General features: G+C 35.8%; 5 protein-coding genes across 11 annotated transcripts; 2 read left to right on the top strand and 3 right to left on the bottom strand.

Moving 5' to 3' along the window:
* Window positions 1–15: 15 nt before the first annotated feature.
* LOC102618822 (RHOMBOID-like protein 9, chloroplastic) lies at window positions 16–6,903 on the top strand. 5 transcript variants are annotated; one of them, XM_006482215.4, is made up of 10 exons: window positions 16–178; window positions 810–1,299; window positions 1,605–1,800; window positions 1,930–2,095; window positions 2,585–2,755; window positions 4,235–4,389; window positions 4,680–5,732; window positions 5,879–6,056; window positions 6,199–6,247; window positions 6,383–6,903. In XM_006482215.4, the coding sequence occupies exons 2-7, from the start codon at window positions 816–818 to the stop codon at window positions 4,906–4,908; spliced, it is 1,401 nt and encodes a 466-aa protein (XP_006482278.1). In that variant the 5' UTR covers window positions 16–178; window positions 810–815; the 3' UTR covers window positions 4,909–5,732; window positions 5,879–6,056; window positions 6,199–6,247; window positions 6,383–6,903. The 5 variants fall into 5 exon arrangements, with proteins under 5 accessions (XP_006482278.1, XP_006482277.1, XP_052299491.1 ...); XM_006482214.4 differs by lacking the exon at window positions 16–178 and adding an exon at window positions 209–340 and having other exon boundaries at window positions 1,933–2,095; XM_052443529.1 differs by lacking the exon at window positions 16–178 and adding an exon at window positions 214–340.
* Window positions 6,904–7,595: 692 nt separating this feature from the next.
* Window positions 7,596–11,990, bottom strand: LOC102618063 (ultraviolet-B receptor UVR8). Of its 2 annotated transcripts, none has more exons than XM_006482210.4 (11): window positions 11,780–11,980; window positions 11,531–11,675; window positions 11,327–11,437; window positions 11,164–11,224; window positions 10,552–10,670; window positions 9,827–9,912; window positions 9,491–9,692; window positions 9,171–9,224; window positions 8,827–8,940; window positions 8,525–8,581; window positions 7,596–8,010 (listed from the first exon to the last, which is right to left on the bottom strand). In XM_006482210.4, exons 1-11 carry the CDS (start codon window positions 11,806–11,808, stop codon window positions 7,813–7,815), a joined length of 1,176 nt encoding a protein of 391 aa, XP_006482273.1. In that variant the 5' UTR covers window positions 11,809–11,980; the 3' UTR covers window positions 7,596–7,812. The 2 variants fall into 2 exon arrangements, with proteins under 2 accessions (XP_006482273.1, XP_024955453.1); XM_025099685.2 differs by lacking the exon at window positions 7,596–8,010 and adding an exon at window positions 8,068–8,333 and having other exon boundaries at window positions 11,780–11,990.
* A 969-nt stretch (window positions 11,991–12,959) lies between these two features.
* LOC102617582 (14-3-3-like protein A) lies at window positions 12,960–16,225 on the bottom strand. Of its 2 annotated transcripts, none has more exons than XM_006482208.4 (5): window positions 16,066–16,225; window positions 14,191–14,681; window positions 13,971–14,093; window positions 13,645–13,761; window positions 12,960–13,321 (listed from the first exon to the last, which is right to left on the bottom strand). In XM_006482208.4, the coding sequence occupies exons 2-5, from the start codon at window positions 14,674–14,676 to the stop codon at window positions 13,256–13,258; spliced, it is 792 nt and encodes a 263-aa protein (XP_006482271.1). In that variant the 5' UTR covers window positions 14,677–14,681; window positions 16,066–16,225; the 3' UTR covers window positions 12,960–13,255. The 2 variants fall into 2 exon arrangements, with proteins under 2 accessions (XP_006482271.1, XP_006482272.1); XM_006482209.3 differs by having other exon boundaries at window positions 14,191–14,730; window positions 16,066–16,214.
* A 1,038-nt stretch (window positions 16,226–17,263) lies between these two features.
* LOC102617296 (uncharacterized) lies at window positions 17,264–19,253 on the top strand. Its single transcript, XM_006482207.4, has 3 exons — window positions 17,264–17,443; window positions 17,630–17,777; window positions 18,802–19,253. The coding sequence occupies exons 1-3, from the start codon at window positions 17,389–17,391 to the stop codon at window positions 18,878–18,880; spliced, it is 282 nt and encodes a 93-aa protein (XP_006482270.1). The 5' UTR covers window positions 17,264–17,388; the 3' UTR covers window positions 18,881–19,253.
* A 1,199-nt stretch (window positions 19,254–20,452) lies between these two features.
* Window positions 20,453–26,733, bottom strand: LOC102616990 (T-complex protein 1 subunit zeta 1). Its single transcript, XM_006482206.4, has 15 exons — window positions 26,439–26,733; window positions 26,257–26,320; window positions 25,909–26,044; window positions 25,470–25,621; window positions 25,332–25,379; window positions 25,112–25,204; window positions 24,618–24,724; window positions 23,022–23,136; window positions 22,822–22,908; window positions 22,163–22,367; window positions 21,904–21,998; window positions 21,612–21,680; window positions 21,414–21,521; window positions 21,193–21,311; window positions 20,453–21,007 (listed from the first exon to the last, which is right to left on the bottom strand). The coding sequence occupies exons 1-15, from the start codon at window positions 26,570–26,572 to the stop codon at window positions 20,932–20,934; spliced, it is 1,608 nt and encodes a 535-aa protein (XP_006482269.1). The 5' UTR covers window positions 26,573–26,733; the 3' UTR covers window positions 20,453–20,931.
* Between the last annotated feature and the right edge of the window lie 594 nt (window positions 26,734–27,327).

The following is a 27,327-nucleotide window of genomic DNA, read 5'->3' as shown; positions in this document are numbered from 1 at the left end:
AACATAGATAAGGCGGGATTTATTAGATTTCAAGTCGTTATTACGGACGTTCTCAATTCACTAGTCTTTCAACAACGTTGTCTTCAGAGGCTTCATTAATGGCAGTACTCTCAAGTGCAGCCCGTCTTTGCCTGTAATCTTTGCTCAATTCTCACCTTAGGATTCGGTTTGTATAAAGGTACGTACGCAGCTGTCCCACTTTTTCGCAGCTGTAGATTCTTTTAACTCTATTTTGGGTCTGCAATTCTAAGCGCTTCTGCGTTTGTGAAGTTTGTTTGCTTAAGAAAACTGATGTCAGTAACCTTAACAAACACAAATATTTATGCATAAATACGATTACGTAAGCAGATAATCATCCATTGGTTGTTGTATAGCTTCCTGGATTCCTGAAGTTGATCATTTAGTCGAAATGTTGTTTGTGGAGCACCGTCATGCAAACTTTTTTTCATTCTGATTCACTACTTTATGTATATATTTGAGCTAATTGTTTCACCCATAGATAAAAGTTACTGTCTAGCTTAATTAAACTTATTTTAGTCGATCCGAAGTATTTGTTTAAACCTCAAACATACAATGCGATTGCACTGCTCTAGACTCTGGTTTTTACATGTGTTAGGACAGTAAAATATTGATTGCAGCAGTTTCAATTATGTTGAAGGGATATAGCTTGCCTTTCTGCCTTTTCCTTTTCTTCTATAAACTGATCAATTTTGAAGTCTCTTTAATTCTCTAACATCGTAGAGCAGTTTGTTTACATCTTTCTTTAAATTGATAATTATTCATACAGTACTGCTTGATTCTTTGTCCAGCTTTGCATGGCTATGGTTCAGCTATGCTGCAAAATTCCATCCAAAGAACAACTTCTTCCTATTCCAAAGATAGTAAGACAAAATGAGAGAGGCTTCAAGTGTCACTGCATTTCCCTCACAGAGAACTCTAGATTCTCTTCAACTTCTGATAACATGTGCAAGAGATGGCGTTCAATATATCCTAACCAGGACGTTGCTGAATTGCCTGTCCAATGGAAGATGAGTAACATCACTAGTCATGTAGGATCCTTTTCTAAGAAAGCTTCAACAAAAGAAAAATTGAGGATGGTGCGCTGTGCAGCTAAATCTAGCGATAGTGAGTGCCAAATCAGAATTTTAGAGTCATATTTAGCTAAACTCAAGGACGATTCCATTCAGAATTCTTCAGAGTCTTCTGGCGAGATAGAAGAGTTACATAGTAGAAGTGGGGAAATAAATGCAAAGACAGAACTGGATTCTCTGGATGCTTATCTGGGAAAACTTAACACAGGTAAACATAGGTTGCCACTTTTTTATACAATTGCCATCTTAATTATTGGACTAGCTCTTTACAAGTATATAATCAATAGTAGCATCCTTGCAAAAATTTCTCTGCTCACTGAATTTTTCATTTTTCTTCTCATGTCATTAACCTATTTACAAAAGTTTTGAGTCCATGATATTATTCTTTTAGCTTCAGAAGATATTACTTTTTATCTTTTCAATCGGTTATTATCTAATATATTTTTATTACTTTACTCATAGGAAATACTGAATTAAAATTGTTTTCTATGCGCTCTAATTTATTACTTTCAGATGCAAAATTCTCTACTGACCAAACCACAGAAAGGAATCTGGTGGCGGCACAATTATCCATCAGCAAAAGTTCTAAAAGGGGTTACATGGGAAAACTGAAAGGTTATAGGGAGTTGAGAAATAAGGATGGTGTGAGGAGTTTAGAGAGGGATCTGGCTTTACAGCGGACTGAAGAAACCTCCAATCTCTACTTAATGTAAGACACTGGCAAGCATTAGTCATTTTTTATGTTTGACATTGCTTTATCTTCTGTCTTTTTCATGTTGGATACAATGTACATGGTAATCCATTTCTGATGCTTCTTCATTCTTTATTTTGCATGCAGAAGTATATTGGTTTCTATAGATGTTGCAGTTTTTTTGTTTGAGATTGCCAGCCCAATAAGGAACTCTGAATTTGGGTTTTTTTCACTCCCATTGTTGTACGGTGCAAAGATAAACGAGTTGATCCTCGTTGGCGAGTGGTGGAGGCTAGTGACACCAATGTTTCTGGTACAAGATTGACAATGGGGTTCGTGTTCCCATTCTGTTACCATTTCTGCATTGCATTTAGCTAACAGTGTGAAATCAGTTCGATATAACTCATTAAGGATTGATATTTTGGTTGTTGTTGGACTAGAGGCATCACTCTTTGAAATTCATGTTACTTTCATTTGTTTCATCTGTCTGAACAGAATAATTCTCTCCATCAAAGCTGGAAATTTATAGTTTCCATGGGAACTAGGATTGTTTACAACCCCTGTGCTCTGTTTGTTGCTGAAAATTATAGCCAATAATTACGAAAATTGGGATCATATATCATGTCCGCAAAGCATTATGTATAATGAACTTTTTTCTACTGTTGTAAGCACAAGTATTGAACTCATTTCATTTTTCATATGAGAAGTGTTAGCTTGATTTTATGTTATGCACAGTCTATTACCTCATTATTTGGCTTTGAGCTATCTATTATTCTGCCTCATGAACACATGGTAAATGCAGCACTCGGGGCTTTTTCACGTAGCTCTTAGTTGCTGGGCACTTCTTACTTTTGGGCCTCAAGTATGTAAGAGCTATGGACCATTTACATTCTTCTTGATATACACACTTGGAGGAATTTCTGGCAACTTGACAAGCTTCCTTCATACACCAGAGCCAACTGTTGGTGGGACGGTAGGCATCATTCCATTATTCTTTTCCTTCTTTGCTCCATAACACCTTTTATGCTTCATCCATTTGCTCATAAACATGGATCATATACATTGGTTCCTTAACACCTCTTATGGAGGTGTTATTGTACAGGTATGTTACCCCATTTGGTTAGGAATAATGCTTGAATTCAGATAAGTGTATATGATTCCTTTAAACATTAGCTGAATATAGAAACACTCCAAGGCTTTGAATTCAGATAAGTGTATATGATTCCTTTGAACATTAGCTGCATATCGAAACACTCCAACAGGCTAAAGATAGGTATCTTAAACATTGCATACATATTGTGAATTTGTGACAAAGACTAAGCTCCATTTACAACATCAAGCTTATATTTCCGAGTACACATAGCTACTTATAGGGATGGCAAAAATCCCCACGGGGATTTTCCCCATTCGGGGAGGGTACGGGGATAATTTTATACCCAATTTTTTTTTCGGGGAGGGGACGGGGAAAATTTTTTACCCAACTTTTTATTCGGGGAGGGGACGGGGATGAGGTGGAATCCCCATCCCCTACCCATTTCCCCATTTTAATTTTTAATTTTATTTTTATTTTTAAAATTACTAATAAATAAATAACAAAATTATAAATATTGTTAAAAATAATAAATATCAAAATAGTTGTATGTTGGGAAAGTGGTCACCCTTTGCCGGGAATTAGTTGAAGAGTATTAATTGAAGTTTTCACCAACTGTTTATTGCTTTGATTATACTGGTAGTAGTTCTTCTACTAGATCTACAGGGGATTCTTATAAGAAAGCAACCAAATGGATGACAGGTTTTAATGATTATGTAAACAATGGAGATTGTGCAGTTGTTGCAGATGAATTAGATTCATATTTGGATGAGAAAGTTATATCTCGGATGGAAGATTTTAATATTTTGAGTTGGTGGAAGACAAATGCTAATAGGTATCCTACATTAGCTCGAATTGCTAGAGATATTTTGGCAATTCCAATTACAACAGTTGCTTCTGAATCAGCTTTTAACACTAGTGGTAGAGTTGTGAGCTCATACCATAACAAACTTCATCCAAGCACATTGGAGGCCTTAATGTGCTGTCAAAGTTGGTTACGAGCTTACAATAGCGGTATGAGTTTATTTTAATATGATTAATTTAAAATCGAAAATAAAAAATGTATTAGACTATTAATTATTCGGGGACCGGGGACCCTCGGGGATCCCCTGTTATTATTCGGGGAGGGGATGGGGATTCTCTCAAGCAATTTTGACGGGGACGGGGAGGGGACGGGGACATATGCAAAACATCGGGGATGGGTATGGGGAGATTGGTCCCCTCCCCTCCCCTCCCCATTGCCATCCCTAGGCCTACTTATGTACTCATTATGGTATGTTTTGATCTTTCACCGAGGTCACTTAGAACCATATACTAGTGTATGCTACAGCAGTCAATCAGATGCACCTTTCATGCTTGCAGGGACCTGTTTTTGCCATAATTGGAGCTTGGCTTATTTATCAGTTCCAGAACAAAGATTTGATTGCCAAGGATGTATCAGAGAGAATGTTCCAGAAGGCGATACTTTCTACGGCTCTGAGCTTCATAATAAGCAATTTTGGGCCAGTTGATACGTGGTAAGACCTCTGATGGATTCAGTTATTTGAAAACACTTGAAATGACTTTATTCCATTCACATGCCAAGAGAGTGAGTGACTGCATTTTAATAAGATGACCTGTAAACTAAAAATTGTCATATCAGTAAAATAACATTCCAAAGAAAGTTTTGAAAAATCAAATTGATCTTTTTCTAGCTAGTAGTCATACTTAACCCCAAAAAAAAAACAAAACCTTGCTATTGACTATTGTTTTCTTTCTTTTTTTTCCCCATTAATGAATAACTCCTCTTCGTTGTTAATTACCGTAGGGCACACCTCGGAGCAGCTTTTACTGGTATAATATACGGCTTTTTGACGTGTCCTCTAGTACAACTCGGTGATGCTTCTTCAAGAAATAGTCAGGAAGAAGGAATAACACTGATTAGACAATATGCCAATCCTTGCAAATCGCTCATTGTGTTCACCATCTTTGTTATCATTTTAGGCTCTTTTATTTTCGTTTTTGAACCTCCTCTCGACACACTAGCATTAAGATGAAATCAGAAACATTAGATATTAGATAAATACCAGGATGTAACAAAATGAGAGTCTTGCTTTATACATCTTTATGTAGAATGTAGAATGGCAGCTAGACAAATATGTATGTTAAGACTTTAGAGCAAAAAATTTAGTTTGTACATACTAAATTTTTGCTTTCATTTCTGACAACACTATCAGATTTTATTTTATTCAGGCATAAAAGTTTCGTAGAGTGAAGAGCTGGCGCACAAAATTAAAAATTAATTTAAACCAACCACCCCCAACCCAAATGACCAAAGATTAATGACCGTTGCTAGATAATGTCAAACTTTCATAGTGAGATTAATATAGTTATATTATGGGGGTAATTGTATTTTACATTTACCTTCACTTACGGTACAACGAGAAGCAAATGCAAAATTGAGAAATCATGCATGTCTTCCACGTATCAAAATATTATTAATCTCATCAGCAGCATCAAACGGTGAAGACAAATAAATCAGAGTCATCAAAAACTCCTCTAATTTGTCCGCACATGAATACCTCACTTTCAGGAAAGTGCACCGTTCAACAGGCAGGCGCACGCATGTGTCTGTAAACCCTTTAACAAGAAACTATCTCAACTCGACTCTCTTTGTTCAGATAATTTGATTGAACGCTTGTCTTCATTAGTTTCTAGCTTGAGCTTTGAGCCTCTAACAAGCAATTAATGGCGATTGGAAGAGTTGGTAGAGGCCTTGTCAGCCCACTTTTGGCTGTCAACTTTGTAGTGTATTTGATCATTCTTGGCTTAGCTGCCTGGTCTCTTAACAAATACATCAATGATGAACAAAATCACCCCCGTAGGCTCCTCGACTTCCCTTCTTCTTCCTCTCCTTCTTCTTCTTCCTTAATTTTTTTTTTAAAATAAAAAATTCACGCCGCCGTTTATCAAACAATTATGCTAAGTTTTTTTTTTCTTTTTTTGGCTCTCCTTTTTTTTTTTAAGATTTGGGTGGCAATACGTCAACATGGTTCTTATTAACGTTTGCATTGACCACTGGAGCCATTGGGGTTTGCTCAGTGACAGCAGGGCTTATGCATCTTCGTGCATGGCGAAGTGAGAGCCTAGCTGCTGCAAGTTCTCTCGCAATCCTCTCCTGGTCTGTCACAGCTATTGCTGTTGGGTATTTATCTTGCCATGCCATCCATATCTCCGGCGGCCTAAATTAACATTTTCACACAGACACAGACACAGACACACACACAGAGCTGAAGCCTGAAGTATTATATATTTTAAATGGGTTTTTGATTTTTCTTCTCCTACAGCTTTGTCTGCAAGGAGATAATATTAGGAGGGCACAGAGGAAAACGCCTGGTAAGAGGATATTTCTAAAATTGAGTGAGTGATATGTTTGAAGGTCTTTTGTTGTTTCCAGAAAGCATGAAAAGTACTATCCTGAGGAAACTGATTAAGGATTGATTGTCTAAATAACTGATGATGACTTTTCAGCAAACACTGGAAGCATTTGCTGTGATCTCACTACTAAGTCAGTTGCTGTATCTTGGACTGGTCCATGCTTGGTTCTTTTATTAACTAATTATGACACCGCCCTGACTCTGGCTTATGAGCCTTTCAGCAGTGCGACTCCCGTCTGCTATTTGAACGCAAAGTGTAACAACTCATAAAGTTTGGGTGTAAGTGGTTTTTAGCTAAGCCATAGGAGGAAAGTGTAACTACTTTTTTTATTGAGTTTAGTAGTGTAAAACGTAGAGAACGCTGAGAGAGAAGGCTGAGAGACGCTGTCGTTTCACCTCTCTCCCTCTCTCAGCGTTATAAGTAATAAAAAAAATTAAATATAAAAAAAGCCAGCATTATAAAAGAAAAAAAGAAAAAAGAAAAAGTGATGCTTGGATTGATTTGCTTCTCTCCCTCTCGAGCTTCTCTTCTCTTATCGTTGACTGGAGTAAAGGCTATTGTAAACTCTCTTGTAAACACTTTGCGAGTAATATAATTTTTCTTATTCGGCTCAATTGCTCTCTTTTCTGTATCTCTTTTGAAAGCTTCCAGACTTAACTAGTGAATAGCCACTGAATTGAGAGAGAGAGAGAGAGAAAAAGTGATGCATGTGATCTTTGCGTGTGAAGTTAGCTTTACATTACGCCTAATGAAGAATGCTGTTAAGAGGGAAAAACAAGTTGATCTGCAACATGTGATCTTCTCATTTTGACTTTTTTTTTTTTGTTTTTATAATTATTTTAATATTAAATAAGTGTCACGAATGAGAGAGAGCGAAACGACAGCTTGTGCTGCCGTTTCTCTCAACATTCTCTCAGCTCTCGTGACATAGCATTTTCCTATTGAGTTTAGGCGCAAGTATTTCTTAGTCAAATTGAAACGAAAATTTGTAATTTTTTTCTATATTATAATATGAGGTCTATGGAGAACCTAGATCCCAATACAACCCAAAATTCTAACAAGTCTAACACAGAAATCTACTTTTGCTAAAAACATCCGGAAATCGGGAAAAAAAAATAAAATATCCCTCTATTATTTGGTTTGGGAAAAAGGGGAAGAGACTCGATGAGAGCTGGAAGTGGCTCTCATACACTCATTTTGACAGCATCAATCCACTATTAGGCTACGAACCCAATTACAAGTTTCTATGTGTTTATAGATATTTGTTTCCTAAACCACAATAATTACAATCTCCATGCTCAAAATGTATCATCTTCGGAAAACCCCAACATGATACCATAAATACCAAATGCAACTCGTCTTAGAACTTGTGACATGCATAACATGGGAAACAAAGTCGGTGACTCAAGTATTCGCCCACAAGTGAATCAAAATTGTCCTCGCTATATTGATATCAAGAGTGTAAATGGATTTATTTAGTTTCAAAGAGCTCTCTTCTTGTTCTTGAGATTTTCATACAGTAACTACTTGGATTCCTCAGTTTGCCATTCTACTATTGCCAGAGTATGGCGTCCCCCGCAAGCAACAAGTTTAGCTATCCAGCGTCGGTCGACTCCATCGCCAGCATTTCTTGGTGCTGGAATATTTATTGGCACTTCCATTGGCTGACCAGTTGTCACTTTCCTTCCATATCCAAGACGTCCGTGGTCACCTCGTCCAAACTGCCAGTACCAAAACCAGTCATCAAGAATGATGGATTATCATTGTTAAACAATAATCAAATCATTGATTGAAGGCCAGGACTTAGATTTTCTTTTGATGTGAACTTTGAACAGAATGTAAACCAAGTTTCTGGTGGATAATTAATAGGAAAAAGAAAATTAAACAAATTGTGATCAAATAATACTAGTGGACAGGTCCCCATGTAATCACTGCACTAGAAAGTTTAGATAATGAGAATTCAAATTTAAAGGTTAACCTAAAAGGGGAACAGATTCTTCACATCAACCTTCCTCAAGATAAGCCAAAAAAATCTGCAATCCCTCTATCAACAAGATGATGGCAGTTATTATGTATACACCTTTATTTAACAAAACTCAGTATCATAATTCGCCTAACCCAAACTCCTGCACTTCCTTTATTTATATTGACGTGTCAGCACCATTTCACCATTTTTACACAGTTCCTCCTAAAACCAAGAATGTAAAATGGAAAATAAAGGTTGAAAACACTCACTGAAAATATGTGCCCATCACGTGTCAAAGCAACCGAGTGGGTCCCACCACAAGACACCTGGATGATAAATAAGTTAACAACCTCAAAAATTCTTTCAAAAAGCAAGAAATGGGTACATGTTCTAGAATGCTATGGTATCTATTTCTTGTAGCATTTGAAGGAACGATCAACCTATGAGAAATTTCATAAAAATGATGATCCCCCACTATCCTATCATTCCAAACTGTATTAGTCAACTAACACTGTATTTTAAACACCTCCTCAATCTAACCAACCTAATCAGAATTAAACATAGATGGTACCTGAACAATGTCCTCGCCAGCTAAAAGATTAACCTTTTGGGGCACCATTTTACTACTCTTGTCATTATCCCCAAATCCAAGCCTCCCGTGCTCCCCTCTTCCCCAACCATAAACCTGAAAAGGAATCATGACATAGAATGTTATTCTCATTTGAAAATTTGAGGTCCCAAAGAAATAAATGTCACCATCTGAAAACCAAATATTTTCATAGCTGCACACGGATGGGTTATCAATATGTCAATTTATCACTTATAATGAAGCTCTCCATGAATAAACCTTAAAAGAACACATAATTAGATCACAATCAACAACAAATAAAAAAAGGCACAACAAAATACAAATACCTCTCCGTCATCAGTTAATGCGGTAGAATGCCAACCTCCAGCAGCAATATCAACCTAGAAGCACATGCATATAGACAGCCAATCAGACTATATTAAAAAAGAGAAGTAACTGCAAGCATACATGCTGTCATTTAATTGTCATCATACAGAAAAGATTCACCAAGTGATCCTCATCTTGATGACACTTTAATAATAAAAAATGATGATGAGTATGTTGGAACTACTGGGGGAGAAAGTCTATATATCAGGCTAACTTCCGGTATTGTTATAGAAAGCCACATGCAGATACAAAACCAGGAATTTGACACTGGAAAACACACCAAAGTAAGACCCGAGAGCCCTTGGACAGGAATAGGTTGTGATCTTGGTTGGGTATCCCCTGTTCCAAGTTGTCCGTATTCATTATTACCCCATGCCCACAATGCTCCATCCTCTTGGAGAGCCAAATTGTGAAATGCCCCAACTGCAATAAGCTTCACCTGTTCAAGACCTTGTACTCGTACAGGAACTGATATTTGCTTTCTGAAATATGAAAACAAAGATTTAGTTACAAGCACGTAGCGAGTAATCAGGGTACAATCTATAAAAACGATTAGATGGAATGATGAAAAGGCAGCAAAACAATAAGGTTGGAATTAAATCCAACAAAAGCATACATGTCACCAGGAGGCCATGGTTGACCCCAGGTCCATACATGTCCTTCGCGTGTGAGCACCACAGAATGAGTGCCCCCTGCAGCCACCTATCATATAAGCAATAGAGAAAGAAAATGGGTTATGCATTGACATTTTAAAAGCCTATATAAACAATACTAACAAGAAATACTAGTTTTCTATCATGTGATCACAGAGTTAATGCTATAGGTTTTTAAGCTTTGTAAGCAAAAAACTAATCAGTGTAAGAACAAAATGCTCTGCGGACAGGTCTGGAGAGCGTGGTAAATTTAAGCTAATAAATAAGTGGAAATGAAGAGATGAATATCAACATAGAGAGAAAAAAGCTCCCACAAATAACATGAGGTAAATAAAGATGGGTGCCACCAACATATCTTCTTGAATTTCAAGATAAATGAGTAGATGATTTTTCCACCAGGCAAGAGGACATGTTACAGGAAATAGAAGCAACAGAATGATTGGATCTAATAAAAAAATATGTTCAATATCTCAGTAAATATATTATTGGATCTGAAACAAGAATTGGTAGAAGAATCTTGCAAAAAGAGCAATTATATGCTAGAAAACCTCATATTAACAATAATCAGGAAATTCATACCTGGAAACATATACATAGAAGTAGTGGAGAAACAAGAAGCAAAGGGATCCTACCAAGTGACTGAAATCATTCAACAACATAGACAAATTAATTAATATGAGATTATCACCTGGCGAACTATAAGTTTTGGAGCACAGCGCTGAGGAATTACAATATCCCTCCTCAAAATCCTACCAGTATCGTCTTTCCGCTCTGGTTCTTCCCCACACTGTCCATACTCATTACCACCTGCATCAACATAAATCACAACCTTACATTCATCCTGCACTAGTTCCCCTCAAATAAAAATAAAGTATCTAACTCTCTTTTCAATAGCAGAACAATTAAAGTAATCTGCTCTGAATCTATGCGTTACTGCATTACTTTAAAGTGCAGTTGAAGATCTGACTGCCTGTTTGATATAGAATCCAAATAAAATTCTTTGTCATGAAAGCAAGGAATATACACATTTCTTTTCTTAAAAAAAAAAAAAGATATTTTTTTTGAGAATTCTCTCAAATACTAAAACAATGACGATTTGTTTTAACTATTATTTGGTGAGATAGTATTAAAAACTAATCTATATCGAAAAAGTTTTAAGTTGTATATTGATTCTGAGAACCTGTTTTCAGATTAAGACAATAAACCAAGTGCCGCCAAATTTATTCAAAGTCTTCATATTCTTATATCTTGTCAATAAACAACCAAAAGGAAAATAAAGATTGGATAACAAAATACGCACCCCAGGCGTAGGCACGGCCTTGATCATCAACAGCCAAACAATGCCATCCACCAATAGCAGCCTAAAATTCAAAGAACCCAAAACTTACATATTCAATTTGAAGCTACATAAATAATACCAACAACAAGTATTTGAAGTAACTAAATAACAAAGAATCTATTACCTGAACAATTTTGGTATTAGATAAAGCGTTAACCTGACTAGGAATGTTTTCAGTTTTGGTCTCTGGCGGGTGACCTAATGTCCCTCTCTGATTCCACCCCCAAGTAAACAACTGATCAAATAAATAAACCTAAAAATTAAGACCAAAAAAAGACAAAGGGTATGCGGTAGTAATGGTAACAGTATTGAAGTGGTGAAATGGGACCTTGCCATCGTCGCAAATGGCGAGGGAGTTACGGCTACCAGCAACAACTGAGCGGACTTTGTAAGGCTCGAGAGCTTTGACAACGCAAACCCATTCTCTCTCTTCGTTGTTTCCTATTCCCAATTGCCCATCTTCTCCCGAGCCCCTGAAGTACAAGTGCAAACACAAACACAAGCATCGCGTGTTAAATAAAAGTTATCGTGGCAGCAAACAGAGAAACAGAAACTAAAGAGCAAGAGAGAGACAGACCAAGCAATAATGGACGTAGTAGAAGCCATGACTTTTGACAGTCAAAACTCTAAAGCAGAATTAGTAGTGTAAAAGGGAGGTTGGGGGGTTTTATAACTATATAACGAATATATATGTACGTACGTAGGTATGTATGTATATGTAAAAGAGAGGGTTTAGTGCGTATTCCGTGCATAAAGTTGTCGAATTAGATTCGAGGGATCACCGCCTGATAACTTCTTTCTAATATTTGTGTTACTTATTTTTATCATTCGTGGGTGGAGGTAGGCAATGTGGCAGAAAGAGGGCAGTTGGATGCCGCCATTTGGTTGATTCATTGTGCGTTGTAACTTTTTAACCCGAAGTGGCCGATTACAAACGAAGGCAGTGCTTCTTTGAAAATCAACCTTCATTTTTGTGTTTGCGGAAAGCACATTTCCTGTTTGCATCAAATTTTTAATTATTTTCAGAATATATTTGTCACCAATGCATTTTTTACATTTTGAACTAACTAGTATATTGCACTTGTGGTATGGGCGTTCACAGAGCCAGTTGCAATTCGCACAGCTCAGTGCATCATGCATAAATGAAATGACAAACACCAATTACGAAAGGGGGCGGGAGAATGTGCGGCAACAAATTATTTTGGTATTTAAAAATTGTATATTTTGAGTACGTTATACGTGCATATTTGCATCCCAACAGCATTGGATTTTAGGGCTACAGGTTGAGTCAGTTCGTGTTAATAGCAGGCTAGTTCCAAGAGCACCTACGGCCAGAGGCCCAGAGTTAACAAAAAGCACCGTTCATTCAATTATAGAGTTGACAAAAAGATCCGCGGATTTAAATTATCCCGAAACTCCCAAAATGTGTCCAAGCAGTGGATGATTGCAGGAACCCCTACTCTGCACCCAGGGAACTGGCACCATTAAATAACGTCAACTATAATATACCTAATTCTTCATGCTATCGAACAAAATAGCTTCAGATGATTCCAAAGACTAATATAACATCAACGGGGCAAATCCTTACACAAGAAGCACAATGTTGCCTCGGCTGTATGCCAAGGACCAATTATTTTATTGTGGGCTAGCCCTAAACTCCATAATTAATAAATTAATAAATTAATAAATAAACAGACGCCCATGTTCAGGCAAGGAAATAAAAAAAATTTATCCATCCAATGGTAACAGCATTGGACTCATCCAAACATGTGAAATCTTAAAATTAAATATAACAAAAATGGGTAATTTCAATTCTAAAGTTTAGCATAGCACTGAAAACACTACATATGAAACCCAAACCAAATACTTCTCATCAATAATTAAATCTAGTTTACAATCTGTTGGAACACATAAACCCTAAGTGCAGCCAACACTCAAGATTATCAGTTCATGAGAATATCCTGCTAAAACAACCCACATGGCATCCATGTAAAATAAAAGCCACAAGATAAAAAATACAGATACATATCCTATGAACTGAACTCATTATTCATCACTGCTGCGTCTCCCCTGATTCACGTTTTGATGCTGCTTCCTTAATCTCATCTCCAGCATCATCCTAAAATCAATAACATCCAAGACATCAGAAACAAGAAACAGACCTTAACAAAATAGAAGAGCTAACAAGAGCTCATGTGTTCAAGTACAACTTTGATCAACGAGCTTCTCAAAAAAAAAAAAAAATTGATCAATGAGATCAGTGATCAATTTAGGTCCACTGTCAATCATGTTACTTAACAAGTTCTGACGATGCACAAAGAAAGTGCACATAGCATTTTCTGACAACGAACAAGCCAAGTGCAACAAGGTTTCAAGATAAATTTGAAATCTGGAAGTTTTGGGCATTTGGACCAACTAACTAGTAGGAGTAAGAGAACATACAGTGATATCAGAAGTCCAAAGTGTCAGATTATCTCGGAGAAGCTGCATAATCAATGTACTGTCCTTGTATGATTCTTCACCCAAGGTATCGAGCTCAGAAATGGCCTCATCAAAAGCCTGCAAAGTAAACATAGAACAAATTTAATAAAAGAACCACCCCACCCCCCCCCCCCCCCAAACAAAAAAACAAAAACAAAAAAAATGATGACAATCTCAACTTTTCAATTTGGGTCACAAATTCCTTCCATCAGATACCTTTCAACGTTTTATTCTTGGATTATCCAAAAGAAAAAAGAAAGAAAGAAAAGTAAAGCAGCAACCCTTACCTGCTTCGCAAGATTGCATGCACGATCTGGTGAGTTAAGGATTTCATAGTAGAAAACAGAGAAGTTGAGTGCAAGTCCCAGCCTTATTGGGTGAGTAGGGGCCAATTCAGCTAAAGCAATATCCTGCATGAACATCAATGATAGATAAACTAAATAAGCTATCAATGCCGCAAAGTAAGCGAGAGAGTGCATATATAAGACCAAGGCACATTAAACCCACCTGAGCTGACTTGTAGGCCAACAAAGTGCTCTCCGCAGCTTCCTTCCTCTCAGCTCCAGTCTTGAACTCAGCCAGATACCTGTGGTAATCACCCTTCATCTTCAGGTAGAACACCTTAGACTCAGCCGATGAGGCAGAGGGAATGAGATGAGACTCAAGGAGGCTAAGAATCCCATCACAGATCTTGCTGAGCTCATTCTCAATCTTGCTCCTGTACTCCTTAATTACTGAGACATGGTCTTCATTTCCCCTGCTCTCCTCCTTCTGCTCAATCGAAGAGATGATCCTCCATGAAGCCCTCCTGGCCCCAATCACATTCTTGTAAGCAACTGAGAGAAGGTTCCTTTCCTCCACGGTTAGCTCCTCAACATCAACTGTTTTTGCAACTTTTTCCATGAACTCAACCATTTCCTCATAACGTTCAGCCTGCTCGGCCAGCTTGGCCATGTACACATTTTCCTCGCGAGAAGAATCAGTAGGCGACATCTTAGCTGTATTAATATGATATGTAATTCAGTAAGGTGATTCAAATTAGTTCCACTGAAAAAAAAAAAAAATCCCACTAAATCAGTGATCCCATTCTGTAGTCACATCTTACAATGAAGTTTTACTTAAAAAGCACATGCAACTTATCTCACATACATCAAGACAGCAGTTTCAAAAAGACTTCAAAAGAAATTTTTGAGACCTTAGCTAAGAACGGTTGAGCAAACAAACTTGTCACTTAAGGTAATTTAGTTTTATATAAGATTCATGTCACGAGAATTATCCCACACAATTCAACACCGCTTTCTCAACAAGAACCAACCAGATCATAAATCAAACTTCTCTTAGGTAAGGATTTCGCAAAGGATCAAGATTCTCTCCTGATCTGATCTTCATCTGAGCATATTTTGTTATATGATTGGTGGTTAATAAATTAAAAAGAAAAAGTAGTTAAATCCTAATCATCCACAAACACTAAAACACAGGTGGCACAAAATCTGTAAAAGATTAGGAGTGCTCAGATCATGAGAGAATCCTGATCCTTTCACAAATGCCCATTAAGTGACACTTTTAGACTTCTAAAAGAAACATTCTTAATTTCAATTATTATACGTAAGTAAAAACATGAGATCCTTTTGTTTTCCACAATTTCCTCGCTAATCAAAAAGTCAGTATCGTTGCTTCTCTAATATAGTAAGCTAATTAAATCATCAAAAAGCACATCATTCTGAGTGTTCACTTATTCTAATTCATTTAACTTAGATCTTAACACGCACACAACTTTTTCTTCCAAACCGTTCTCACTTCTCAGTAACCAAAAGAGATCTAAATTAAAATACTCGTATCAATTGTCCAAATCAATCATCATATAGCTCAAACAACAGTTCCAACTAATTTAAAAACAAATCTCCATCCCTCGGTCTCAAAAAGCTTGATTAGTCAAAACGATCTGTTTTCTCTTCATTTCTAACATTTTCATGCTAAACAAACAGATCAGGGAAAAGATAGCTACAAAGCCTTCGGTCAAATCAAGCATCATACGGCTGAAATAGAGATTTCGAACTACTTCCAAATATCTACCACTCAGTCTAATTTTTTCTTAAAAAAAAAGCCAAATAATCAATTTCTCTCGGTTTCTAAAATTTTCTATGCTACCAAACATGTTTCATAAACGAAAAAGCGACAATAAATCTATCAAATCTCAACAGATCGAATCATAAAAATATTAAAATCAAGTCAAACAAAAATTAAACGGCAGGCCAACAGAACAATATCTCCAGATCTCATACAAAAAAATCCCAAAAAAAAAATTAAATTAACAAATAAACAAAAGTTCTAAAATCTAAAATCTGTTAAACGCAGTCGAATTACAGAAGAACCAAAACGCACCGTTTTAAGGTTTGGGAATACGGATTCGATCTGAATTTTAGAGAAGAAAGAAATCGAAAGTGAGAGCGTAGCGGGGGTGGGGGCTGCTTAAATAAATAAACAAAATTAATGGTGGGGGTGGGGACGTGGGAGTGCGAAGAGAAGAGGAGGTCCAATGAGAAGGCGACAGCTGTTGGGATTCCGCGAAAGTTTAATGCCTTGGACGACAGCCACGCTGGCGTTGACCGTCAACTCCACACACACCCACACACAATTTAGCATTGAAACCGTAATTGTTGTTTCTACTTTGGGGGCCTACTTTTGTGTTTTTGTTCTCTACAGTTACCAACGAGCCTCACAAGATCTACAGTTTTTTCTTTGAATTTTTAATTTTATTTCCCTTCGACAACAAGTTACTAATATGCAATAAAAAATTAAACATATATTTATGGACTTTCTTAAACCAAAGATTGTCGTTGTTACTTCTGTATTTAAAAAATGTTAATTCTTGCTATTATATATTCATTGCAAATGTATCTCGTGATTATTATTTCTAAGAGATAATTTGATCAGTAAAAAAATATAAACTAAATAATTTATAATTTTAGTTTATTTTATTTGATAAACTAATTACTTGAATATCTTGATACCAAAAAAGGAGGAAAAAAAACTGCAAAAACCAAAGGAAAATTTGTCACTGTGGGCCCATCATAAATGAATAATTAAAACTATTAAAGTTAGCCATTATAACAAGTTTGAAATGATCACTCATTACTGTCAGCTTTTGAACAAAGTCTTCTTAATTCTCATAAAAAGCATTTCCAAAAAAAAAAAAAATACGTAAAATTAATAAAAGAAAAAGTCTTGTTCCTATAGAAAGAATATTATTACTTGTGGTGATGACTTTTGAAAACTATGAAAAAAGTTGCATTGAATAGACATGGCATAAACGTATGTGTTTTCCTACATTGGCAACTCGGGCTAAATTCACCATTGGAGTCAAATTTGAGATTCTTTTATTTCAAATTTTAATTTTATTTGTTAAAAAGCTGCAGAAAATAAATGGTCTTGTTGCTGAGAAGAGAGGGTTCTTAAAGTAATTTGGAGGGGCTATTTAGCATGATTCCTTTGATGTTGATCTTGGACCCAAGCTATGTTCCTGAGTGAGGCCCATGAAAAGCCCAAGCACACAAAGGGTAGTGTCTTGCCGCGGGTGACAGAAGTGGCAGATGGGACCTTCACACATCGTCTTCCTCCTCAAAGCCAGACACCCGCCTGACGCCTCTCTTCCCAGTTCACAACGGCTTTTTCGTCTCCGCAAACTAACAACAAACAAAATCACTAATGGGATACGTTCAGGAGGCACGTGAGAATCACGTGAAGAAGAAAGTCGAAGAAGGTATTATTAATGTTGATTATATTACCATTACTGAAACCCTAATGAATTATATTACCATTACTAAAACCCTAATAAATCCCATTTTTGGTGATAAGTTTAATGTGAATATTTTTTTCCTTATTTTTTTTTCCAGTTTGATGCTTAAAAAAAAAATAACGGGTTGCGTTTATTTTATTTATATGTTAGCTTTACGGAGTAAAATGAAGCAAAAGGCGTTAAAAGAGTGCGATCAGTACACTTCCAAGTATGCTCAATGTGCTTCCGGAAGAACGTTTTCAGTTGTGTGGAAGTGTCGCGAACAAGCTAAAGAACTAAACAATTGCCTTCACCAATAGTAAGTTGCATTGCGTCCCAGCTATCTGTGTAATTTCAAATTAAAAGGAATGTTTGAATGAACAGTAGCTGCCTTAGGGCAAGTTTAGTATTGCTTACCACATTGTCAAAATTTTTTGTTTTTGTGTGTTTTTAGTATTTACCTGTAATAAACAAAAGTAATTTTTCCGAATTATATATTATCAGATGGGTAACTTTTTTCGAAACTTGCTGTTTGGATAAACAATTCACTTGCAGTGCTTTATGGGAAAGTATTTGATCGGTTTCAGGTGTTTTTGAAGACAATGGTTTAGCGCCTAAGTGCTGCTTTGAATCATTCCCAAAACTTAGTTTAAAATCTTTCCATAAAAGTGATTGCTGTGGACTAGAAGTTCAACTCTTTTTATGTATCAGATGATGACTCATAATGTTAAATAGGGCAGTGGGGCAATGGCCCATTGTTATTAGGTTATTGAAGTGTTCATATGAAGATCTGGTGGTGTGGTTGTCCTGCCCTATTGGTATAAATTGATACGCAACAAAGAATTTCTCTAGTCCAGGTTATGCTGTTGATTGGGAAAATGATTTGGGATATTATTTTATTGATCCATTACGGTAATCTCCACAATCTGCGTCTCTTTAGCTCACTTATAACAACATTGTATCCTAATAACTCAAATCAGCTAGAGATTTTTAATTTAATGATAAATTATTGTAGGTTTTATAGTTGGATCTTCATGTGTTTCATCATAAACATTGATACTATGTAAGGTTAGTGCCAGGAAAAACAAGTCTAGCATGGTTTCCAAAGTGGTTATGCTGGTTCGTAATGCTGCATCTTTTTATCACTTAGCAATCTTTTTTGAGGAAATTGGAATTTAGAAGAGCCGCATATGATTTTATGGAGTATTTGCAATTCTCACTGCTAGTTCACATTTATGTTAAAGATCATCACCTGGGCTAAGGTTGAATATTGTGAGAGAAATACACTAGTTTACCTTCGTGATGTGGAAATATTAATAATGTTTCAATTTTGTTTTCTGAAGCACAAATGATGCTGTCCTGGAAGAAATGAAGAAAGAATACATGCTTCAGCAGGATGGAAAAGAGGCTGCAAGAGTCTAACCACTACTTTTCAGTCGATCCACAGCGGAGCATCTATGTATCTTATGTCTATGCATCGAGTGTCTGCACTCGACCAGTGGGCCAGCAGATGTTATTTCTGGTTTCGTGCACTTTGCCATGCTGTCTTCACACATTTTCTGGGTTACATGTTCCTATTTCTGCTTAATGAAGCATTTTCAACAGTTATTGGGGATGAAGATTATCTACTTTGTGAAATTTGTTGAACTATTCTTGATCTTAATTTTGTTTTTTCCCCTTGTTTTTAGAACTTCAGCCTGTCCATTCAGAATGTCAACATCGACCGGTTGAAAACAAGGATTATTGTATTAGAAGAGTCAATGCTAGCAATGAAAAACATGCTATTATCTTTTCACTTTCCTTAATAGAAAGTTGCAAAATCCTTCTTTTAAACTTAAAACTTCGACCAAGACGCAATTTACAAATCATCTTTTTACAATTTTCCCAAGTTTTTTACGCCGCGATTAACTGACGACTCACATCTATACCTTGCTCTAGGGATGGCAATGGGGAGGGGAGGGGACCAATCTCCCCGTATCCATCCCCGATATTTTACGTATGTCTCCGTCTCTTTTCTATTCCCGTCAAAATTATTTAAGAGAATCTTCATCCTCTCCCCGAATAATAATAGGGGATCCCCGAATAATTAATACATTTTTTTTCAATTTTGAGTTAATCATATTAAAATAAAAAAAAATTAAATAAAAATAAAGTTCGAAATATATCTTACATTAATATCCATTACAAAAGTCACATACATTAAATTAGTAAATAACGCAGCATGCAAGGGATACAAATTATCATGAACAAATTAATAGTCTAATACAAAATTATTACAAATAAAATCAAATTTAGATTCAAAATTAACTTTTTAATGGTGGCGTGGGCACTTTATAAATGTAGACTATTCCCTTTACAACACAATAGTTAAGTCGAAGCAAATCAAGAACAAATATTAGATTAGATTAGATATTAAAATTGTGATTTGCTGTGGGCAATTATAATATCTAAAAATAAATAAAAAAATAGATTTAAGATAAATAAAAAATAAATTTAAGTTTAAAATATTTAATGAATATTAAAATTAAAACAAAAATTTTAGACTAATAGAATTTGTCCAGTCTTTTTAATGTCCTAAATAAAAATTTAGAACTTTAATTAATTAATTAGGCCTAAAAGTTTAATAATATAAATATTTTGATATTTTTTACTTTTACCAATACTTATAATTTTATAATTCAAATTTTATAATTTATTTACTAATAATTTTAAAAAATAAAAATTAAATTAAAAATTAAAATTGGGAAATAAGTAGGAGATAGGGATTCCACCTCATCCCCGTCCCCTCCCCGAATAAAAAATTGGGTAAAAAAATTTCTCCGTCCCTTCCCCGATTAAAAAATTGAGTATGAAATTATCCTCATACCCTCCCCGAATGAGAAAAATACCCAAAGATACCGTCCCCGTAGAAATTTTTGCCATCCCTACCTTGCTCCTTGTGTATTACTAGAATGGATTGCTTTTATTAAACAATACCTCATAAGAGCATATACATTCGTCAAAAGAATTCATGTTAATAACACTTGAAACACTTAGAAAAATGTCGAAGAAATACGTTCCTGTTCATTACACTGGAACAGATGTCTCTTAACAAGATTGCCAATGCCCAATGGTATAAAAACATCTGCCTGAAGAACAAGTAGTCCTCCAATATTAGAGAACATATCAGATCACCAGATATTGATGCCACAACTGAACACCAAACACCAAAAACGAAAATTATATGAATATAGAAAACTTGGCTGCCGTCACTACAAAAACAAAATTGGTCCGCAGATAATGAAATTGAACACAAAATATAGGGGTCATTCCATCCTTTTCAAGTTTTCTATGGGCTTGCGGCCTGAGAGTTCACAACCATCAAAACACAACCTCCTTACACATTCCATAAGTTCAAGGCCATCCATTAACACAATCGAGCAGTAAAAGAACCCCCACATGACAAATTATATTTGTTGTAGCTTATCAATGAACTAAGTTGGCTTCCGCATATTACGACCAGCACGGATTACTTCATCTACCAAGAGCAACTGGGATGCAATTACAGGCCTGCAATATAAAGTAGCATTTTGTTGCTAAATTACACAATTCCAGGGGATCCAACAATGTGGGTAGAAGCCTCCTCATTAAATAAAAATTTTGAACGACTTAAAAACTTTTTAAAGGTTGTCAATATGAAACCTCCGACAACAAAAACCTACTTTAATTTTGACATTGATAACAAGTTCACATACCCTGAGTTAATAATTTGGCGCTTCACAGAGTAGTTGTCAAAGATTCCCTCCATTTGAGGGTCAATGGGATCTCCTGAATGCTGGTTTAATCCCACAATATTTCCCCTATCATGCTCACCCTGAATATCCAGAGGGCAAAAATATGTTCACATTAGTTTTATCTTCTTTTCCAAATTTTATAAAGGTTAAAAGATTGAAAAACTATGGCTGAAGATATAAACCTTCAAGGCAATGATCACATCTTGAGTGTCAAGCCCAGCATTCTCAGCAAGTGTCTTAGGCACTACAAGAAGGGCATCGGCAAAAGCTTCAACTCCCAATTGAGCACGCTGCTCCATGTTTGTAAACATCAGAAATTTCAAAAGAAAAAAAAATGCTTTATTTAATAACCTAGGTATGATAAAATAGCAACTGCATACCCCTTCGACAGTTTTTTTCACTTCATTGACTAGGTATTGCCTGGCAGCAACTTCAAAAGCTCCTGCCCCCTGAAAAGCAATTAGGAACTTCTATTGAGAAAATATACAAAACAAAAATCCTAATAATCTGCTAAGAAATTGGAAAAATTTAAACCCACAACACACCCCAATGCCACCCATTTTTTCACCATTTGAACTAAAACAGGAAAAAAAAATGAATCATAGATAATCTCCAGCCAAGAAAACTGTCGAACCAGATTTCAGAGAAAATCATAAAAAGTACAGAACTTACCAGAACAACTGCTTCATCTTCAATGGTGTTTTTTACTGCCCTCAACCCATCACGCACAGCATCCTTAATTTGGGCAATTGTATGGTCGTTAGGTCCTACATCATTTAGAGTGAGCAACGAAGATAAGATAAGCCACATAATGCAATAGGATGGTGTGCATCATACAAGCAATTATTATTTCTATATTGCTTAGTTAAGTGGTTCAATTAGAATAATAATAGTAAGCTTGTATAAATTATGTAAATCCACAAACATGTACCTTTAATCAGAATGGTACAAGAGTGAGGATTCTTCACATTTTCCACAAATGTATACTTCTCTTCTCCAAGGACATGCTCATAAACGAGTCCAGCCCAACCAAGGCACCCAGGAGTCAAATCGTCGACAGAGTTAACAGCTTCTCCTCCACAAGCCAAAACCAATCGCTCCATATTTCTTCTTTTTGCTCTTCTAAGAGCAATTATCTAAAAATTCATTCAGAAACAGGTAACAGAATAACTAAAATATGAGTCGTATTTCACAACTAAAGCTACCGACTTAGCAAATTAGTAGATAAATAATTGGTGGAATAAGAAGCAATTGAAATCGTTAGAATTGAGAAAGCTCCAACAAGATCAATCAAATTCTATGTTTAATTCCATAGTAATTTCTTTCATTTGATTCCAAGAAAGCTCCTTTAATGAATGTCGTTTTCTTCTAGTGATAAAAGAGTACCTACTTAACCATTTCCAATGGATATATTCTGCAGCATATTTGATTTTATGGGTCCAATTACGGACTTTTTAGCCATTATGAATTACTGTTAGTTTGACACGAATGATGGCACAGTTTAAGCACCAGAAGGAATTTTATGTGTTGCCAAGTCATAATTTCTCAAAAACTTGAGGGACACACTGTTATGAACAATGCACAACTTACCCCTGCCCTGGCAAGAAGGTCTAGCGACAGGGGATCAATACCCTTCTGATTGATAACAACAAAGTTGTTGTCATTACCTGAACAAACCTGCACATGATCCGATGCATATTTAATATTTCCAAAAACAGAATATAGAACTGCATGCTGTATATACAATTTGTAAAAGTGGTACATTCACAACATGCATTCACATCATCTACCTTATTTTTTAGTTCAATAATCCTTCTGACTTTCTCATCAACCTGGCGCCTTTCAGCTGCAACCATTGCCTCTCTTTGCTCTGCATTTGAGTAGAAAAAGCCTGCATTTACTTCACTGGCAGGTAAGAGAGTCATTAGTTTCAGTATGCTGGTAATCAACGTTGAGATATACAAACAGCAAGATGTGGCAGGATTGACATTATAACAAGCATATTGCAACTGCTCAGAAATCATTTTGAACTCAATTAATTTATAAAAAAAAAAAGCATAGCGAAAGGAACTCAAACTGAATTATTAAGCAAACCAGGCAGAATAAGTCATGAACATAAAAATGATTTCAAACATTTCCATGCCTTCACCCTTAAAAAAAAGGGTAATTAGGGAATACCATGGAACAGTCATGAATTTATCTAATATTAAAACATTGCGAAAAGGCATATGCAAGAATAGGTGAGAGAACAATGTTTGAATCAGCAAGATGTGGCAGGATTGACATTATAACAAGCATATTGCAACTGCTCAGAAATCATTTTGAACTCAATTAATTTATAAAAAAAAAAAGCATAGCGAAAGGAATTCAAACTGAATTATTAAGCAAACCAGGCAGAATAAGTCATGAACATAAAAATGATTTCAAACATTTCCATGCCTTCACCCTTAAAAAAAAGGGTAATTAGGGAATACCATGGAACAGTCATGAATTTATCTAATATTAAAACATTGCGAAAAGGCATATGCAAGAATAGGTGAGAGAACAATGTTTGAATTTATCATAGGCTGGTTTTTGTCAGCTGATCTGGGAACTTGTGATGACATTGCAGAACTGAAAAGCTCTGTGTCTTGAACTTATTAGCATGTATGGCTTTCGCTGGTCGTAAATAAATATGCACAAGATGAAGGAATATTTTTTTTATCATATGCCAGCAGGAGGGTGGGTTTTGCTAAGGCTGAGTGTAGCAGATCAGTGTAGAGACGTGGTGCTGGATTACATATGTTCACGGGCAGGGACATGTACATAAAAGATATTTTCGTGAAATGTTGTACACAAAAACATCTGGCTTGACCATCTGATCATCTGGTGATGATCTGGTCTATGGGCTACGTCGAGCTAGGGCCAGGATTAAGTGAGATCGGGGCATTTAAGAAGTGGGGCATATGGTGTCCCACTGTTGGCACGATGTATTGATGTTCGATGTAAGCCCACGCTCTATGACTACAGTGGTTGTATAATTTGAGACTAATTAAGTGACTCCTAAAATAGGATAAAATTTGTATTCTCTAACTAGTAAATTTATACTTTATTTGCATGAGATTTTAACTTGATATAGTAAAATCACTAAAAATTAATTTTCTTGAGATTGATTAATTTTTTTATAAAGTGGATATTATTAATTGAATCATAGTTTAACACCCAACTCTTTAAAAGTGGACTGGCCAAAAAATAAAGATTGAAGACGATGACAGTTCACACAAGCCCCTTAAACGCTCAGCATAAATAAAAGAGAATTGTATTTATAAACCACACAAATGGATACGAGTTAAGAAGTAAACTGATCATAACAAAAGAAAAAGAAAAGGCACTTTCTACTACTGTACCTTTTCTCATACTCCAAGGACACATTGCATGTCAAGATGTAACAATTCTCTGCTCTTCGCTTCATATCAGGATGCCTAGAACCATGATCAAGGACAAGACCCTCAACCTATAAACAACGAGGTAGATTAGCAACTGCAGGACAACGAAAAGAATGAAAGAAAAAGAAAAATGAATCTGAACAGAACATCCAGGTTCAAATTGAGATGACCCTATTAGGAGACTGCTCAAAATTATGAGAACTAAAGGATGTCAGAAAATTTGATTAAATAATTCTTTGATTTGAGCCTTAAGGCAATCAAAATTCATTGTACTAGAATAACATAAAATATACAAAAATAGAAGGGTATTTTAAAAACAAAGCAATAAGATTTGGGGATAAGGAAAATATTGCCATAACTGTCCTGAAAACAGTTCTTCAAAAAGATTTTGAATGCGAGGGCATAGCCGCAGGAAAACAAATTATGCAAATCAATAAGAAAGAACTTCAACATACCAGGCGTGTGTCCACATCAAACTTATGGCGCATGTGCATTAATTCCACCATAAAAAGATCAATAGCCTCCTCAGGTTTCCTAATGCAGAGCACCTGTCATATTCAATCATAGTTTTTTATGATGAAGGATGCAAAAGTTCACTACTCTGTAACAAATGGCTAGATGAAGGCAGATGTTCAAGTGGTATTAAGTATATGTTAAAACCGAAAGTGCACTCACTGCATTAACAACTATGTCAGTCAACTGATCTGCCAATGATTCGTATAGCTGTAAAAGTAAACACAACACAACATCAAACCATAGATAGAACAAACCTTCCTAACACTGGAAGAAAATGAAGCAGAAACCACCAGATACCTTTGTTCTTAGAGTTGTTCTTGCTACCATTTTGAGTATCTCTTTATCAGGCTCATCACCCATCACAACAGGAGTCTTGAACTTTTCAAGAAATTGGAGAGTTGCTCTTTTGGCAATCTCGAAACCATCAACCAAAACACGTGGATGCATACCTAAAAAACAACAAGACCATGCATAAAAGATATGATGGTAGCCCGTTTCATAACAAAAAATTATAATTAATGACCGCTAGAATGTTTCCTCCTGGCAGAAAACAACAAGCAAAACCAAAAGGGGAGCCCTGCCATTTGCTTCTAAGAACCCTTCCAAACAACATCCATTAACATAATGGACAAAACAAACTTCAAATAAATTTATTAAAGCAAGGACAAACATATTTTGGAAAGGTTTCAAGAGACTTGACTCCCAGTGTGGAAGTAACATATCTCGAACTACTGACCTTCATCAATGCAGCGTTCTGATTGTTTCATGAGCTCGCCAATAAAAATCACAGTAGAAGTAGTGCCATCTCCACTTATATCATCTTGAGCAACAGCTGTCCTCGCAATCATAATAGCTGTTGGATTTTGAATTTGCTGCAAGCATTGCCAGAACATTAACCAAACTGACACTATAACTTAACAGTTACTTCAAGCTCATACACCTGAAACCCCTCTTAATTCTAATTAAAACCCCATTTTAAACTCACCTACAAAGCCTGCTATATCAATGCATCCATTGATGATTTAACTTCTAGATCTCAACTAAATGGAAAGATCTAGGGTTTTTCAATAAAAAAGAAACTAACCATTTCTTTCAAGAGCGTATTGCCATCCTTAGTTAGCTTAATGTCTCCGGCTCCACCAACTAGCCTAATAAAATGCCAGCAAATCTCAGCAAAATTAATAAAATCAGAATACGAAAATAATAATGGTAAATATAAAGTGAAAGTTCAAATTAAAAACACGATTAACCACAACAATAATATACATTTTGATGGTGCCTTTGGGGCCGAGATTTGTTTTCAGAACGTCTTGAAGGCCCTTAGCGGCGTTGATATTCATGTGAAGTGCTGCTGATTTGTTCAGCACTTCCGCGTTCGGATTCAAGACTCGCAACGACATCGTTCTGTTTCTCCTCTTCTATGTCCTTGTTCGTTGAATGGACGGAAGTTTACTGCTATATCGCTACTTGGTTAGAGAGTGTTTTGTATTCAAACGGAACCAAGACAAGCAGCAACAGAGAGAGGGTATAGGGGGTTTTAGGGCTTTCTGGAGCTCCATTAGTCCATTTGATTATTTCCCACTTCAAATGAATGAAACGCTACGTTTAGGTTTCGAAAGGGTTTTTATCATATAGATCCCTAAGTTTACCAAAAAGACATTATTTGTTAAGTATTAATATATCATCAAATAAGTTTCACTGTTTGAGAATGACCTACCGGCAAGCAAGTGATGATATTTTAACATAATTTTTTTACACAAACTCTAATCCGTAAAATCTCAATTAAATAATTCTTCTTTGGCCAGTCCACTTTTAAAGAGTTGGGTGTTAAACTATGATTCAATTAATAATATCCACTTTATAAAAAAATTAATCAATCTCAAGAAAATTAATTTATAGTGATTTTACTATATCAAGTTAAAATCTCATGCAAATAAAGTATAAATTTACTAGTTAGAGAATACAAATTTTATCCTATTTTAGGAGTCACTTAATTAGTTGATCTTTTGTAGTGAAAATAAGAGGTCAATAACTCAAGTTCAACTAGCAAAAATTTGGATGTTTTGCACCTTTACAAGATGATAATAAGTTACACCGCATTCATACATAAAATTTTAGATGTCAACTATGTTACTTTTTTTTTTCTTTTTTCCTC

This window comes from Citrus sinensis, chromosome 6 (genome assembly GCF_022201045.2).
Source record: "Citrus sinensis cultivar Valencia sweet orange chromosome 6, DVS_A1.0, whole genome shotgun sequence".
Classification (NCBI taxonomy): Eukaryota; Viridiplantae; Streptophyta; class Magnoliopsida; order Sapindales; family Rutaceae; genus Citrus; species Citrus sinensis.
This window is presented reverse-complemented; position numbering and strand designations above follow the sequence as displayed.